This window comes from Phalacrocorax carbo, chromosome 1, assembly GCF_963921805.1.
Source record: "Phalacrocorax carbo chromosome 1, bPhaCar2.1, whole genome shotgun sequence".
NCBI classification, from domain to species: Eukaryota; Metazoa; Chordata; class Aves; order Suliformes; family Phalacrocoracidae; genus Phalacrocorax; species Phalacrocorax carbo.
In genome coordinates, this window is record NC_087513.1 from 125,009,024 (window position 1) to 125,026,960 (window position 17,937).

The 17,937-nt window shown below is 35.3% G+C and overlaps 1 protein-coding gene across 1 annotated transcript in view; it reads left to right on the plus strand.

Moving 5' to 3' along the window:
* Window positions 1-17,937, plus strand: part of CFAP47 (cilia and flagella associated protein 47) — a 346,829-nt gene that overhangs the window by 146,216 nt on the left and 182,676 nt on the right. The window contains 3 exon segments of the mRNA XM_064473493.1: window positions 4,421-4,529; window positions 5,392-5,618; window positions 12,279-12,459. Coding sequence (XP_064329563.1) covers window positions 4,421-4,529; window positions 5,392-5,618; window positions 12,279-12,459 — 517 coding nt within the window.

The following is a 17,937-nucleotide window of genomic DNA, read 5'->3' on the forward strand; positions in this document are numbered from 1 at the left end:
TCTGCTTCTTACTTTCATGATACTACCTCTGTGTTTCAGCTTTCCCTCTGTGCAATTAAATGCATCTGCCATTCTCTCTGCCACGTTTTCATGATTTGTAACAATACATCCAAAACTAAATGACTTATTATTTTTCTCCTACACGTTCTCAGCCTCCATATTTTTCATTACTATAGAACAAGAGACTCTTGCTGGTGTTTAGTGTTTGCATGTTTGCTGTTTGTTTTTATTGCTTAACCAGGACTTTGGCTATGCCACCTGGCCAACTTAATTTTTCCTTGCTTTTAAAGGAAAAGAAGACAAATGCAATGATGCCTAAACCTGTCTCTCTGACCCTGTTCAGTATTTGAAACAGCTGGCCATTTTTTAAGAAAGCAAGCCATGTGGCCGGAAGTCTTAAAGACTGTACAGTTCACTTGAGTTTCTTGAAAATTAGCAGAGAGATGGAAGAGGAATAGTATGTCAGAGCCTACAGTGAGACAGTGAGCTCATGCCTCATTGACACCAGGGAATCACCCACAAAGAGGCTGTATAAATGTCCCTGTGTCAGAGGATAGAGGTCTTTGTGGATGGTTCAATGAAAAATCAATCCAGTGCTCAGCATCACTCAAAAAGAGAAATATTAGCAAAGAAATATACATAAAATGTGAAACCTCAGTATACCTTTCTAAAGTTATGGTGTACACGTCTTCAATATGGCGTGCAGTTCTAGTCACCCCAGCAAACAATATAATAGGGATAGAAGAAAAAAGGAGAGAGAAAAAGAAGGGTAATCAGAAGGATGTAACAGTTTCTTTATAGAGACAGATACTTAAAGAAATTTACTTCCTGTAATTAAAAAAAGATTGTTAAGGGACATGACAGGTACATAAGATTATGAATATTTTGCAGAAACTTCATAGAGGAGCTGTGGCAGGATATACAAACTGAACCAAATGAAGTATTTTTTCCATACACAATGTTTAACTTATGTAACTCAGCGGTCATAGGACACTTTGGATGCTAAAACTGTTAACTATTTCAAAAGAAATCAGAGAAACTCCTGAATTTTCTTCAATGAAATATCTACATGCAGCCTCTGGATAAGGAAGACCCTAAACTACTGGTTTCTGGGAGCAGATCTGAGAAGGATCTTCTTTTACCTGCTCTGATTTTATACTCTTTCTTTAAACCTCTGCTATTGGCATTCTCCCTGTTTGTTTCTTTCTTAGAAGTGAAAGTATATAATCTGGCTGAGGAGCAGAGGCTTATGCTACATTAGGTATAGAGCCTGAAAACTAAATTAATGAAGAGAAGGGAAATGGAGACATGTTAATGGGGTAAAATCAAATCTAAGAGATGTGTCAGAGCTATGGGACAGTTATATACTTCAGGTGGAAAGGAAAAAGGGCATTTCTGACAGCCCCAGTACTGCCTCCAGTGGTGATGTAGAAACACCTAAATTTAGATACCTAGCTACTAGTCACTGTTCTTAAAGAACTAGTTGTCCTTTTCATAGTAGGCAGCATTAATGCCTCAGAGAAGCCACTGTTATGTTTTCTGTGGTAACTTATTTCTGGAACACCTGGTCTTTTCAGCTTAGCTGCGTAGGTGGAATGCATTTAAAGGCTGCCGAAAGTGCAAGATTTTTGATACGTAGCACCTCTGGTTAGAAAAATTAAGTTCCATCCACATAATTGGGTCAGTTTTAAGAAAATGTGGTAGATCTCCTAGGGAAAGATGAAACTGCAAGAGAGCTAGCATGATTTAAGAGCTGTACAGTCATGGCACAGGAAGAAATTGGCTTGCTTAATTATTCTGTATATGGTTGCGGTATTTCAGTCATGCTATTATCTAATTGACAAACTATTGTAGCTACCATGCTGTATGATGATCAAACGGCTTCATACAATGATGAGACTTGTATAATTCAAATATGGGCTTGTGCTCTATATAATATAATAAATAATTTAATTTAGCATTACTGTAAGTTCTTCCTACCTACCTTTCCTCCCCTTTTTGACAAGTAGACCAAAACAGTAATCAGAGTAAGACTGTTTCTTCATTACAATCAATGAAGAAGGTATTGAGATTCAAATCACTAGTTAGACCTGAATCTGACTAGGAATCCTATCTGTAATTGCATCAACTACATTTCTGTAATAAAAGCAAGAAGGTACACTGATTCAAGTATGTTGCTTAAATTGTTTTAAAATATGTTTCAAAGTATGCTAACTTTTCTAAGGGTTGAGATAACAGCACGGGTTGTTTATAACATTTCTCAAGGACTTGTTTCAATATTTAATTTTTTTTCAAGAAAAATTGAAACTGACATTCTTCAAAGTTTTAGCATAGATCTTTTGAGAGAAGAAATTACATATTAGTTAACACAACTGAGTTGCTTTTTCTCTATATCTTTGTTTCTGGGAGCTAATTAAAATGTGAACAACCCATGATTTCAATGATATTAATATATTGTTATAGTTTAAGAGTGTCAGTCCAGACTTTCACAGCTAAACGTCCACTATAAAATTAAATGGTTTATTAAGAGAACACTTACTATCTGTTGTTCTTAATTACTGACTTGCATGGAGAACTGCAAATTCCTAGTAGCTATACATTCTTTTGAAATATCAGTTAGCAATGGGATTAGATAAATAGCTAAAGGTAGTTCAACAGCTATTTTATTAACTATTTTTGTTGAAAGTAAACCCTACAAAATGTTGCAGGTGATGGAAAATGGAAATATAAAGCATTAATACCGTGGGGATACTAGCTAAACTCTTCATATACAGTAAAATACCCATTCTGTTCCAAACCATCAGGAAAAACCTCAGCAGAAAGAAAACAGGGGTTGCGTTCTGTGGAGATCCAAAAGCAAGAATTCTTCAATGTAAAGTGGGAAATGGGGAAGTTTTTTCCTACCTGTAAGCATGTTGATGTCAGCAGTGACAAGAAAAGTAATTGATAGTAGAACGGCATCCTTAGCAACCAGTACCTTCATGAAATTCGTTGTATATGCTGTGAGCTTGTTAACAGTCCTTATGGAGCCAAAACACTGTGTCAAAAAGGAATAATTCCTGTCTAAATTGGTTCCCAAGAGTGGCTATTAGTTTGTGTGTGTGAAATAAATTTTGCTGTAGCTTATTTTAATCCTTCTTAAGGAAGATTTGTCTGAACTCTTGAATCAAGGAAGGGGAAAAAATGCCATCAAAGTTGAATAGCTTTTCTTCTGCAATGTTTTTAGCCTTAACATAAATGACAAAACCATAAAGTAAAAGCTGGCTTGTCTTACGTTACTGACCAATATTAAATGGAAAACTTTGCATTGGTTGATAGATGGACTAAATTATAGAAATAAATTATTTCCTCCATATCTGGAATGAAGAATAAAACACAGAATATGCATTTTTAGGGCAGAGTCTTACAGAATGTGGTTTTTGGATATAAATAGATGGCCTTCTGTGCAAATTGTATCACTTCTTGCACCAATATTTGACCATTTACCTTGCAATCAGTAGAAGCTAAATTTGTCCAGAAAAGGTTTGTGGTAAAAAAAAGAGAAGTTATCACAACAATAGTAATATATCTATTAAATCTTCTGCCTCGTTCAGATAGATATATAGGTACCTAATTTAGATATCTTTTAGTTTTGGGGTGTTCTGATTGTGGCCTTTGTAATTTGGAGTACTTTTAGTGAGTTTTCTTTTTTTTTTAAATACTTTTCTGTCTTTCATTTGCACCTTATTTGTTTCATCTATGATTCAAAGTGTTATTTCTTTGCTAATTAATTTATCCTTTCCTCTCTGAGAGATTACTATCTTCCTTTGTTCTGGGTCATGTTTATGTTTAGTTCCAAGCTTCTCTGAGTTTTCCATTATTTTTGATGAAATAATTAAGATTCATTGACGTTATTTCTTCTAAGTAGAGAATTTGTAGATGATGGTAATCTGCCTTGACTTCTGCTCTTTTTCGCTTTCTAGGAAATTGTTACTGGCTCAAAATGACTGTAAACATTTTTTAAAAAAACTTCTTAACAGTGAAGAGCAATGAAGTAAGCTTGTGTACACGTTTAAATTATATGTAGCTATAACACAAAATGAGAATTCACTTTACTGAAGTATTTATGTGTCAGGGTAACCTCATTCAGTTAAATTATATGAGGAATTGGAGAGGATTCAACTCATTGAATTTTTTTGACTTTTCAGAGTTAATATTCTCAATTAAAGGTACTTTATTATCATAGTAGGGTTTGAAATGATAATTTTCTTTTATTTAAACATAGTTTTAAAATAATGGGCTTCCTGAATATATAAATTATTTCACAAGTCAGACCTTAAGTATTACAAAGATATCTTTGGTTTTAGTTTTAATATTTTACATTTTGTTATGCATGAGTTGCTTTCTGAATTATGTGGATGTGTATGTTCTTGTGTTTCAGATTGGAGAATTTGTATACCTGATAGAGGGAAGAGGTGATATACCTTTGCCTTCAGGATTGCTTCCAATGGATAGTCCACATGTTTTGCATGTTAGCAGTACTTTAGAAGGTAAGGTGAATAGAAAGGAGAAGAGTAAAATAGAGCAAATAAGTGTACTTTGTAAATATTCTCTAATTCCCATGCATTTTTGTTAAAATTAGTTATATACATCAGTTTATAGTGAAGTGTGAGAAAGATATTACAGTGTAACTATCAAATATTTCTTTTAATATTGTCCAGTTCATTCTCTTCAGAGCAGCAGCCGTTTGTTATCTGCTTCAAACTTCTTGTATTGTTTTCAATATAGTCTACATAAATATTTTTTTCATAATTTCTCTTTTCTACTTCAGAATATAGGCTGTAGCCAGATGAACCAGCACAGGTCATCTTTACCTAGAGCTTTTCTAGTTTTAAAGCACATGAGTTTTGTATGCAGTGCTGTGATTTGACACGCAATCCAATATCTTTCTCTTCAAATAGCCAGTGATAAACTGCTGTCAGTCCTATTTCAGAAACAGTGTAGCTATTATTTCAAATAATTGCTGGTGGTTTATTTTAGAGGGGATACAACATCATCTAGAGGGATAAAAGAGTGTCTGTGTTGTGTGTATGTACCAGAAAGACTTTTTAAAGCTTTGATTACCATCATAATAGTAGTAACACTGAAGTCTGGGGTTTTTTGTTAACTATCAAAAGCAACTTTTGATTTGGACTTCAGTCTGTGTTATATTTTATTTCCCCATTATGATTAAAAATAAAAAAAGTATTACTGGAGTAAATAGTATGTACTAGAATAATAGCATGTAAGTAAACATCAAAGGAATTTTGTATTCTGGATTTTCTTTGGCGATTAGGGATTTTAAATACTCTATGCAGTTACAGTACCAGCTGACAAATGTGGGTTTTTGTTTGTTTGTTTTTTATTTAACAGGTCGGAGTGCAGTAGAGCCAGTTTTATATTTGAAATGTGGTTTTGCTGAGATTCTTGAAGAAAATCTGAGGATTCCATTGATCAATGAGTCAAGAGAGCGAGCTCTGGCCATTGCTGCACAACAGCAGATGTCAGCTATTGAATATGAAAGAAGAAAGATCACAGGGACTCTGCAGAGCAGTAGTGTTCGAGTTGCAACTGCATTGTTAGGGCTGTCCAGCGTAGAGGTGAGAAACACAGTAATCTGTTACTGCAATGATTTCATTGCTCTTGATTTGTAGGACTGAATTTTTTAAGTTTCAGGAAATAGTGTGAAGTGATGTTTTTTTCACACATTCTGACCGTTACTAATCCCAGTTCCCCTCAAAGACTGCAATACTTTACATGTTCATTCTGAAGCTGCTTCCTTACTCCATGCTGTTAAGAAATGCTTCCTGTAAGAAATCTTGGCTGCAGTTAAAAAGAGCATTAACGTTTTACTTCAGCTAGCTTCTGAAAAATACGCATTGATTAAAAAAGCTTTCGTACATACATACATGTAATAGATATCTGTACTAGTATCCTTCCTTCCTTATGCACATTTTTGTAAGAAATTAAAATTCCCTAACAGGATTCTTTTTTTTTTTTTTTTTTTAAAGAATAGACCTTGAGGGTAAATCAAGGAGCAGGAAAGACTTTTTCTTGTCTTGCAATCAATACAAAATACTCTTGGAAAACCAAAAATCTTCCTTATAAGCTATAGCTCCCTACTTACCCATTATTTCAATCTAGAGATATTTTCCCAAGATTTCAACATCTAGAAACAAAAAATCCTCCCAAGGTAGTCCGTTAAACATTGTTAGTACTTGTGAATAAGTTTATAATAGCAATATTGCCAAATAAGCAAGCTGTTTTCTCATGTAGAATTCAAATGTAACCTTCTATGGATGATACCCATATCCCTTGTGAACCTGGTGTTACCTGTCCTCAGACAGATTGCTGGGCAGCTGTATATTATTCCAGTTTTTCGGTTAGACTGTTACTTGAGTATGGTCCCCAGTGCTACACAATTCCCAGTACTAAGAGGAAGATAATTTTCCCTGGTGCCTCGATCTTGCTAAATGGATGCCTTTTGTTTACAGATAAGTTTTAAAAGTAATATAAAACAAATTAAATGAGGTAAAATGAAAGAGTAGATTTAATCTCTTACATGTTTGTAGTGGGACAAGTACTCTAACCATGTAATCTAGACTAAAATATTTTTCCTTCTGTATTATAGCTAATCCACTGCTGTGGTATCACTTTATAAACTCTTCATAATTGAACTGAAGCCCTTTAATATCCCAATCACTTAGCAAATACTTGACAAAAGACTTGACTGGTCTGAAGCTGTGGATGTAATCAAGACAGAACATACTAGGAACACTCTGTACCACTAGGTGTGCTAAGATCTAATGAGAGTTCTAAAATTATTTGTGTCATAGAAGAGTGGAGGACAATTAGATTAGTTATAAAATACATAATGGTGGATAGTAACACTGAATAAATTATTATGTGAGAATAGAAACTAATTTGCAGAAAGAAGTATTTTGCTCTATGTACAGAAAGTAATTGCTTATGAGAAATAAAATGGAGAAGTTCTGCTATATACCAATGTAGAAAAGATTTCATACATTAGAATCATCTCAGTATGGTAATCCACTATGCAGATTGAAATCTGCTACTCTCTTTTTATTTCCTTTCCACCTTTCTACTTGTTCCTACAGGTGTAGTTGTATTATATAATGGATAGACAGAATGGAAAATGCCCTTACATTGTTACTACTTGGTCCATTTTTTGCCTGTAAAATTGAAGAATAAATAAGTAAATAGTTGCATGGGTTTTATTCTTATTAAACTGTACACTTTACTCATGTTTAGCTAAATCAGACAGAAAATAGTAATAATGGTAAGCTATATTTTTTGAGTCAAACTGGATGTGCATATTAATTAACTTGTGCTGTATGTTTTTACTCAGCCCAGCTATACACATGGTTGGAAGTACTAGCTATTTATGTACTGTGTTTTTACTGCTTCTTTTCCTTGATGTAAGAAACAAAGATCTATTTTGATTGTCTTTAATGACTAGAGTTACTAAAGAGAAATTAATTTTTATCTCCTTCCCATAAAAATTGTTGTGTGTATCAGAACCTATTTATCCTGTTGGGTTTTTAAATGGTGTTACTATTGGGCCAGTATTAGATAATGTGCAGAGTACAGAAGTGTCAGTCAACAAGTCTGAGGAGCCTGGAAATGGACATTCAATAGAAAGGAGCAGGAGTATTAGCTAAATCTTATTTTTTTTCTTTTACTTTCTAAATTAGATTAAAATCAACTCATTAAACAGTTCTTCTGGAAGTAGAATTTTATTAGTTTATTTTGCAATCTTGGCGACTAAAGGAATTACCAGCAGCAAGGTTAAGTAGTTAACCTCCCATTCTCCTTCCCTGTCCCCCAAAAGTAACCTTTACTGACAACACAACCCAAAGCGTTTGTTAAAGGTATTTCTTTTGGTGCTTAAACTTTGGTATAATTAAAAAAAATAAACAAAATTGAAACCAAATAGCATAAAAATTTAATAAAGCAGTTAAAGGAATTAAATAATGAAGAGATAGGAAGCAAGGATTCAAAAGCAATAGGAATCCAAAGATGCAGTTCTCAATATTTAAAGGAAAATGAGACATTAAAATCAGTAGCCTTGTGATATTAATTCTATTAGTATACACCCTATAAATATACAGAAGGCATAAACCCCCAGAAACTGAATAATAACCTGGTTGCATGTGTATTTCTGCCTGAGATTTTTAAATTATTTTTAATGAAAAATGTTAGGAAAGTTATTAATTCTATTTTTTAAGTATGCAATTGTCTTAATTTCTTACCTCCTGAGTATTTCATTAATGTAATTCCTCCTAAAACATTTTTAGGTAGTAGTAAAGGGAATATAGGATGGAACACACTGCCACTGTCAAGGTTGGGACTGGCATTATTGGGAATAATTACAAATTGCCTGTGTTAATGATGAATAAGAGAAGGCTGTAGGTGGGAAGTTCAGGCGAACATACATAACAAGAGAATAAAAAGTATATCTGGAAAGAAAGGGGAGAGAATGTGGAAGAAGAACATAACTTGTTTGAACTGGAATTGCTGACGGTGATAAATAGAGGGAAATGAATACAAGAAAGAGGGAAATAACAGAATAACTAGAATTCATTCACTTGAGTATCTGAGGGGAAGGATGTTGCAGTCAGTGATGTGAAATTCAAAATAACATGCCTCAGTTTTCCTTTTTTCTACGATCTACCTAAAGAGGCACGAATTACACCCAGTGTCTAGATATAGAGCTCTTTCTTCATAGTCAGAGATGCCAGTAATCTCCTTGTATAATTAGACATTATGATAGGAAAGGAAGAGAATTCCTATTCTACAAGAATCCCAAACTAAAGCTTGCATTAACCACTGTGTCCAGATGTGTCCTCATAGGTAAGCTGTAAGAAGTATTTGCTTAGGCTCCATTTTACCTCCCATTGAATGCACGGCTCATGTGAGGGTGGACACAGATCTCCGTATCCTTAGCCATATTCCAGCTTTTAGGACATTGTGCATTTTCATTCTATCTTGCTGTCCATGTGACTAACCAACGTTGAGTATTTTTATCCTAGGACTTCATGGTGGTGGTGATGGGGTTTAGTTTTGATCACTGGAAAATGAGCAGAGACCTTGTGCACTTGAAGCTGTGGCTTCTGCTGCTTAGCTAATGTGACAGAATGTCATCCTACATCTGTCCAGGTCTGATCTTCTAAGCTTGTGCTCTTCATAGTCCCCCAGGATTCAGTAAGAATTTTGTGATCTTCCATGTGAAGATGGAGAAGTTGTAAGCGCAGTTTGAACAGTTTGCTCTTTTAAATATAGGTGGGGGTTTTTCTGAGAAAGAATCATGGTGTCCTTGAAGAGAGAAGATACTGAAATTATAAAGTTACATTAGATACGTTTGAATGGGAATGAACTTTTCACAAAGGGATCTGTGGTCAGATTTCAGTTTGTCAAAGCTATAACTGGGACCAATGTCTTTTATATTACATCACTTGTCATTTGATATGGGATTAAGGGAGATGGCAACCATGATTGATCACAGGAATTCTGAGAGACTGAGATCATAAAATTCTTTTGTTCATGACGAACAGTTTTAGAAGTTAATTCCTGGAAGGAAGAAATGGGCCTATATTAGGATTTGAAAAGGAAAGGGTAAGGTGCCTCCGCACTCTCTAATAGAATCTGGCATCCTTTATACATAGAAAGTGCAGATGGTAAATCTAAGAAAGTACCTTGGAAAATCAATCAATCTTTGAAAAACATCAGGTTTACTTCTGATGCTTTATATACCCTCCAATCCTTTTCCAAAAAATTATTGTGAAAAAGAAATTAATCCTGGGAACTGAATGCAAATGCTGCTCTTAACTGGTAATAACACTTCCACACTTGGAATATCATGAACCATTATGGTGATGAAGTACATGTTGGAATCTGTCTTATTTCAGCACAGCAGCCTTAGACCTGAAATTGATAATGAGAGTTAAAAAATATTAAATTCTATTTAACTCCCACAGCCCTGAAAAATGCTAAAAAGGAAAGCAGCTGCAACATTTATCTGAATTGTGTTGGACATCATCTCTTTTCTTGGAAATGTTACCTTTCTGAGGCAACAGGGTTTAGTCTTGTGTGTGTTTGCAGGATTTTCTTCTCCCCTTTCAAAAAGATCTAGGTCTCATTTAAAATATGTTAATCTTTGCGAAGGCACGAGGAAATATTTGAAATGTTCATAGACTATGTAATACTAACCAGCTGTCTTCTTTCCTAACATATCTTTAAAAATGAGATAGCATGAACAAGGATCTTAAAGTAAAATACTTAAGTGATTTTTTAAATCAAAATATCTCTTCAAGATAATTATAATTTAAATGTGTTCAGTGCTCCACCAAAGGTCATCTTACAATCATTGTGTCAATTAAGACTTCCCAAAACTTTTAAATTATGTTGGATTTTTATTTCAGTGTTGAATAATAATCTAATTAACAAAAGCAGGTGTAGATATAAAATCATATTTGAATATGCAAAAGGACAAATTAAAATTTAAACTGTTAAATATATGTAATTATTTTGGTTTGGAACTTCCCATTACAAGTGAGAAAGAAATACCTTTTTCCATCTGCAAAGTATTCTGTCATTTCAGTCCTTTCAGAGAGCAATGGAACTTGATATTAAAATAGCAACTGAATTAATACCACCTATTTTTATTATCTTTATTTATTTATTTTGAGTCTACTGTCAGTGAATTTTCAGCCTTGCACAATAAAAATTAATAAATAGTGAGTTCAGGTTTTCAACTCACATAAAAATTCTTTTTGTCCCTTCTGTAAATTATGTTTGCACCATACAAGTGGTGCAAATACAGTAAAAAAAAGAGCTAATTTAATGTTTTGTTTTGATGAGTATTTTTTACCCCTATACATCTTTCCAGTTGTGTTTCATAGAACAAGATCTTGAATAGTAATCTGTTTCTATGTTTACTGTGTCAGAAACTATATTAGCAACTAAGGCCTAACAGGTGTCCAAATTCCATATGTACTTTGTGTTTAAGACTCTATTGACACTTTGGATGGATAGATTAATGGTCAAAACAAATCAATGGCAGAGTGTATGTCTGGTTTCTAAAATCGGAAAGGGAATGTGAGTTTTGTATTAAAACAGAAAAAAAACACACAAAACACCAACCCAAAGCAGAACCCCAACCCAGTTGATTTGAACAGTAATTTGACCATATTACCCTCAATAGTAATCTAAGAATAGTCAACTTTCCTTTTAAATTGTCTTTTTGAATTCCCACAATGGATCTCCATTTCTTGTTCCAATGCAATATGTACTGCAATACCTGCTGTCCTGGCATTATTTAAAACCAATAGGCTTTGAGAATAAACCAGTTTTCCTGGCACAAACTGATTATTTCTGTATTTATCTCTTCTCTAGATTTCCTCAAGAAAATTCGCTATAGTCATGTATTCAAAGACTTGTCTATATAAAAGATGTGGCTAGTTTCAGATTTTAAGTTTATTCAACTCGCAGTTAATCTTGAGTGTTGCAATTATACTGTGTTATTGGATTGAAGATGGCAATTTTTTGAGCAAGTAGCATATTAAATCATTGCATTATTTTTGTAACGCTGTCTTACAGGAGTCAAATTTCATTCATTAAGAGGTTAGATGCCTTTTTGAGCTTGCCTTTATGTATTATGCTAATCCTTTACTAATATGTTTCATGCTGTTGATTAGCAATGCTTTTTACGAAAAGGAGGAGCTTATTTGTCCCTAAAATTAATTCTAAATGCTTTTATTTCTAAAATATATTGTCAACATTAAAGTGCCAAAGTTAGCTCAGCTAACTATATAGTTATCCCTCACAAAATATCAAAATAATTTTTCCTTTTCATACTTCTACTATTCAGAAACTTTATGACATAAAAGAAGAAACATCTGTCTACATCTGATACAAAATACACTTTTCTTTTCATGTTTTTTCTTCTCTTTTCTTGCCTTCCTTGAATACCTCTAAAAGAGGTTTCTGGGTAGGAGGTGGTTTTACTGTAGATCTTAAAATGCATTTTCCTTAAATCAATGTTTCAGATGCATGATGTCTTACAAAATTATAAAAGACAGTTTTATTTAGGAGGATTTCTCAACAATGTCTATGTAACTTGACCAATTACCAATTCAGTTTTAGAATTATGCCCTTAAGCCTGTATAATTTTACATTTCTTAACCTGAAAATATTATGAGATGATTGTTCATATGTTTACATTATTCCCTCACTTGCAGAGACATGCACTCCTGAAACCTCGTAAATTCCCCCCAGAGCTGAAGTATGTGGATTATAGTGTAGAAGTGAGTACGCAAGAATTCTTTGAAGTTCCTGAGAAGGTCTCTATTCCAGTGTTGGCATCAAGCAGAGTTAATTTGAAAGTTCCATCAGCAAAAGAACTTTCACCTCAGAAAACAGGTAATAGTCTTAAATATGATGATTTTTTTTTCTATGGGACAGTCTGTATTTTTAAAGTTTTCCTAAATATATTCAGAGAATTATCTTTCTCTCCATTCTGCTGTTAATCAAATCCTCAGCCCTGTCTACCCAAGTTCTATCTTACTAGCTTAAAACAGTGCTTTCCACTTGCCTTTGTTTTTCTCAAAGGCATACAACCACAGGAATCTTGCTCTAAAAGAGAAGTTAATTTGGTTTATTTATCTGACAGATCCCGAATTTGTTCTCATTTCTCACTTCCACTTCTCATCCAGCACTAATCTGTGCTTAGATTACACCAGTTATACCACATATCTTTTCCTGTTTGCCTACTCCTCAGCCAGCCAGAAAGAGGTGTCAACTAATTGTTTTTCACTTGTCCCTCATCAATCTCATAAATTAAAAGTTGTGCATTAGTCTTCAGAGTGATCTTGTAATCTTTGGAGAGTCTCCATTGCCTCTTAATTTTTCTAGTATCTTAAATTTTATACTGAAATCTTAATTGCTTTCTTTTTTGCTTGGCTTTAATTTTGATCCTTCCTTTGCTAGCTGATTTTTGTTTTTTAAATGCTTTATCTAACCTATAAAGTACTCTAGGTTGCATTTCTTAAAAGAACTTAAGCGGCTGAGGGAACTGGGGTTGTTTAGCCAGTAGAAAAGCAGGCTGAAGAGACACCTTATCACGCTCTACAACTACCTGAAAGGAGGTGGTAGCAAGGTGGGTGTCAGTCTCTTCTCCCAAGTAGCAAGTGATAGGACAAGATGAAATGGTCTCAAATGATGCCAGGGGAGGTTTAGATTGGATATTGAGAAAAATTTCTTCACCAAAAGGGTTATTAAGCACTGGAACAGGCTGCCCAGGAAAGTGGTGGAGTCACCATCTCTGGAGGTATTTAAAAGATGTGTACATGTGGTGCTTAGGAACATAGTGTAGTGGTGGACTCGGCAGTGTTAAATTAACCCTTGGACTTGATGATCTTATGGGTCTTTTCCAACCTAAATAATTCTATGATAAAATTAGTGTTTATATTTACCTGCTAGGTTATCTGCACATGGTTATATCAAAGCTAATATGAAGTCCCACAGGTGTCTGATAACAACACAAATAATTTTTGGTTTTGCTACTTAAAATGTAAGTAATAGTTTCCTCAGCAAATTTAGTTAAGGCTTGAATTATAGTCAGTCCAGCAATGTGAAAAATCAATAGAATTGTTTCATCACGTCTTTTCTTGACCAATAGAGTCCTTCTGCATGTTTCTGCAGTTCACTTCTCCAAGTGTCATTGGAATCAGTCATGTGCTTTCATGCTGTATGTTTGTTTTCATACTTGGTATAGCCCTTGTGTTTTTTGTTTCTTTTCTGGAATAAAAATAAGGGATTTCTTGATTATTTCTGACAGGTCTTTTTGTTACAGGTTCATTCAACTTAGACTACAGTATCCACACTCTAAAACATTTTACTGTGTCACTGGGCGTGTTTTTATGAAGGTGAAAATGGTTTTTGCAGGATTAGAAGCAAGCCTGCTGAATAACCACAGGACCAGCAGTCAGTAGAAATTGTAGAATAGATGTAACACAGGTTGAAGGCTGAAACATTTCTTGAATGACAGGATATTTAAATCCCATTTAAAATCCTGTTGTTGCAAAGTTAAAAAGTAATTGCCTTTTTTTTAGTAACTGATGTAGAGGTGAACTAAAAAAAAGTCATAATGACTTTGTTGAGTGGTGTAGGGGATTCTTTGGGTTGCACTGTATAGAAGAGTGGAATATCAGATGGGAGAGAGCAAAATCTGCACACACAAATCTGATAAGGAGGTAATAAGACCTCCATGATGATCTCAGAACAAAGGCTGTTAACTGTCCAGATGGCAGGTCACTATTGCTTAGCAACTTCTCAAATTATTTTTAAAGCTGAAATGTAATGAACATACCTGAAAATGTTAGAATATTAATTGCTAAAATGTAGTGAAGAAACTACGTTAGAGTAAGGAAGTTAGTTCTGTTAGCTCATGCTGCTTCTTTATCCATCAAAGGAAATTATAAAAGTATCTGAAAGAGGGAAGAAAGCAATGGAAAGTCAGAAACTAAATCATGCTGCAGTGAACATGATCTTTTTGATATTTCTTTTTTCTTTCTAGGACACTTAAATAGTTACATGAGGGAGTAGAAATGTCAAGATGATGCAGAGAACTAAATGGGCTTTGGTGGTGAATTCAGAGAGGTGGTGAGCTAAACAGCTAAAAAGGGAAGCTGAGATAACCAGCTGATAGCATGAAAACAGACAAAGATGCGTTCAGTACAAAGAGAGTGCTGGCTGGTTCAGTGTATTTGTTGTGCTAATGAGGAATTACAGGAATATTTACAGGCACTTAGAAAATCTAATATTGTGAAAGAAGTCCCCAGGTGGTGTTCCTGTGGATGGAGGCAAAACGTTGGTCTCATCTGAAAATTATCTGAAGAAGCAGCATGGTGGTAGCTTTCCTTAGGGTGGGAGTAGCTGCTTCTCTGAAGAAATGAGTGCTTAGATTTATGAAGGAAAACAAAGGTGGAAGCAAGATAAGTAAAATTAATCCTTGGATCAGAATTTCTTGGACTGCAGTAGCAGGAAAAGTGTCCAGCCAATATATTAAAAACTCTGCCAACAGGGAATTAGAAGGTAAAGATCAATGCCACTCAACGTATTTTCTTGTAAAATAACCTTATTACAATTTTGGTAGTATTACAGATATGATAGATAAAAAGAATACAGTATTTTTACCTTACTTCCAGTATGACATCTTGGTCAAAACCCAAACCATATACTTGTATAAAACTGAAATAATACATTGGCCAGAATGAAAAACTTTAGTAAAATTTGTCGTTAATTGGTTGGTGGAGAGTCATTAGAAAGTGAGCCCTCAGAAGCCAGTACTTGTTGGACAATCTTAACTACTTTTCATTAGAAATTTAGAAAATTATATGAAGTCTTTGTTAAGCTAGTAATTACTCAGATTTTGTGAAAGAATAGTTAGTTGGAACGTAGTTTTAAACTCTGTATTTTAGTGCAACCAAACATGTATTTGTGTATGTGGAACAGAGTCTGCGCGCTAAACCAGGTAAGAGGCTTTGGAAAATAGTTGCTAGTGAAGGGGACCGACAGTCACACATAATTATTAACTCAGTGTGAGCTCTTTCTTAATGCTAAAATGGCCAATAAGATCTACAGATAAATTAGAAGCACCATAAGAACTGGGGAGATGGTCTTGTCTCAGTACACAGTATTGGCAGAAGTGAACAGGCAGAAGTTCAGAAGTGAAGGGTCTGGTGTCTGTAGGAAGTTTATGGAAATTCTGAAAGAATTTGTAAAAGGCAAACCACAAAAATGTTCCAGTGTTAGAAAATAATGCTTAGGACAAGAGCAACACCATGATCACTTTGAATTCTGAGTGCCTGTGAAGCAGTTTGAGCACAGCCCCTATAGTTTGTCAGTGTTATGTGACCCAAGGAGTCTGTACTTACTGCATGTGGAAGCAGATCAGCTAGTAAGTCTGCCATTAGAGGAATGCCTAAGGACACAGTCTAAAACTCCACCAAGCTGTTTCATACTGAGATTCTTAGGGATCCTTTGGTCTCATCTGTGCATTGAACTACACCTTGAGTACCCATCCTCTTAAAGCTTCTCTTGATGATATGCAGAATGTATTCTGTGATTCTTCGCTATGTAAAAATTCTGGTATGTAAGAAGATCACATCACAGACCACAGTGATTGATCACCATTGTCTCAAATAGTATCCTTAAGAGATTTAGTGTCTCTGGATCATCAGAAGTAGCCTGGGAACTAATTCAATCCCCGTATATAGCTCAGCAGAAAGGTAATTGGCAGTAAAACTTCAATGCTTAATAAACCAAAGGATAGTGGATTGAGCATTTAGAAACTTGTGTTAGGCATAATTAACATTGAAATAAGCTGCTCTTTTCTTAGCGGTGTGTTATTAAAGAATGAAAATGCCAAAATGTCAAGTGGAATTAAAATAATGGCTCCATCTTTTAAGCAACAGAGAAGTATCATCCAAAAACAGCTCCATGATTTACCAAATTAACAAGCTGCTGGTTTTCTTGGACAAAGCGTCCATAGAAATGCTTTGACTGTCTTCCTTCATCTGCCTCTGTATGTGTGTGTTTCCAGAGCAAAACCAGTACAAGGTACAACACTTAATTCGAGGTTTTAGCTAACAAGTTCCATCCCTTTGTTTTCTCGTCTTTCTCCCACCCCTTGCTGTAATCCATTATGAGTAAGGGAGTCACTCCTTTTGTGGTTAATGATGTGACATGGAAGTCAACGGAGAAATTGTTGTGTGATGAGTGAAACAGAAAAAATGACAGCCAGTACAAAACAAAAAGGGTGTAAGACTGTCCATGTTAGGCTACAGAATCATAGATCACAAAATGGTTTGGGTTGGAGGGGAACTTAAAGACCATCTAGTCCCAACTCCCCTGCCATGGGCAGGCACAGCTTCCATTAGATCAGGCTGCTCAAAGCCCCATCCAGCCTGGCCTTGAACAATTCCATGGAGGGGGCATCTACAACCTCTCTGGGCAGCCTGTTCCAGTGTCTCCCCACACACAGAGTAAAGAATTTCTTCCTAATATCTAATCTAAATCTACCCCCTTTAAATTTAAAACCATTATCTGTCACCCTATGCCTACACTCCCTGATAAAGAGTCCCTTCCCGTTTTTCCTGTAGGCCCCCTTTAAGTACTGCGAGGCTGCTATAAGATCTCCCCAGAGCCCTCTCTTCTTCAGGCTAAGCAACCCCAACTCCCTCACAGGGGAGAGTCCTCACAGGGGAAGTGCTCCAGCCCCCAGATCTTCTTCGTGGCCCTCCTCTGGACCTGCTCAAGCAGGTTCATGTCCTTCTTATGCTGGGAACCCCAGAGCTGACGACACCACTCCAGGTGGGGTCACACGAGAGTGGAGTATAGGGGCAGAACCACCTCCCTTTGCCTGCTGGTCATGCTTCTTTTGATGCAGCACTGTGATATAGGGTAAAAGTTTTAGTCATTACTATGCAGCCATAATAATGTATACCTGCTCCTATACTTCGTTCTTATCAAACCTGTCTTTTCTATTCTGCTTCCTTTTCTTTCCCAAAAAAGCTTCCACTTCTAATGAAATCAGAGAAAATTAAGGAAGGGTTGTGATTAGCTTTTCAGCAACATAATCAGCAGCTTTAATTAAGTGACTGTCCTACTACATGATGCCCCTTCATTCTGGAACAGATTTTTATGCAGTCAGGTGGTTTAAGGCCCTTTTGACCTGTATTTTTCCCATAATCCCTTTTTGTCATCTGTTTATAAGAGTATGGGCTAGGCTAAATGTGGAAATAACAAGCTATAGTTGTGTTATGATTAGATATTTGCATATGTCGTGCCTGTTGATGTTGGAATGGGGAAGTTTGGGGTTTTTTACATTCTATGCCT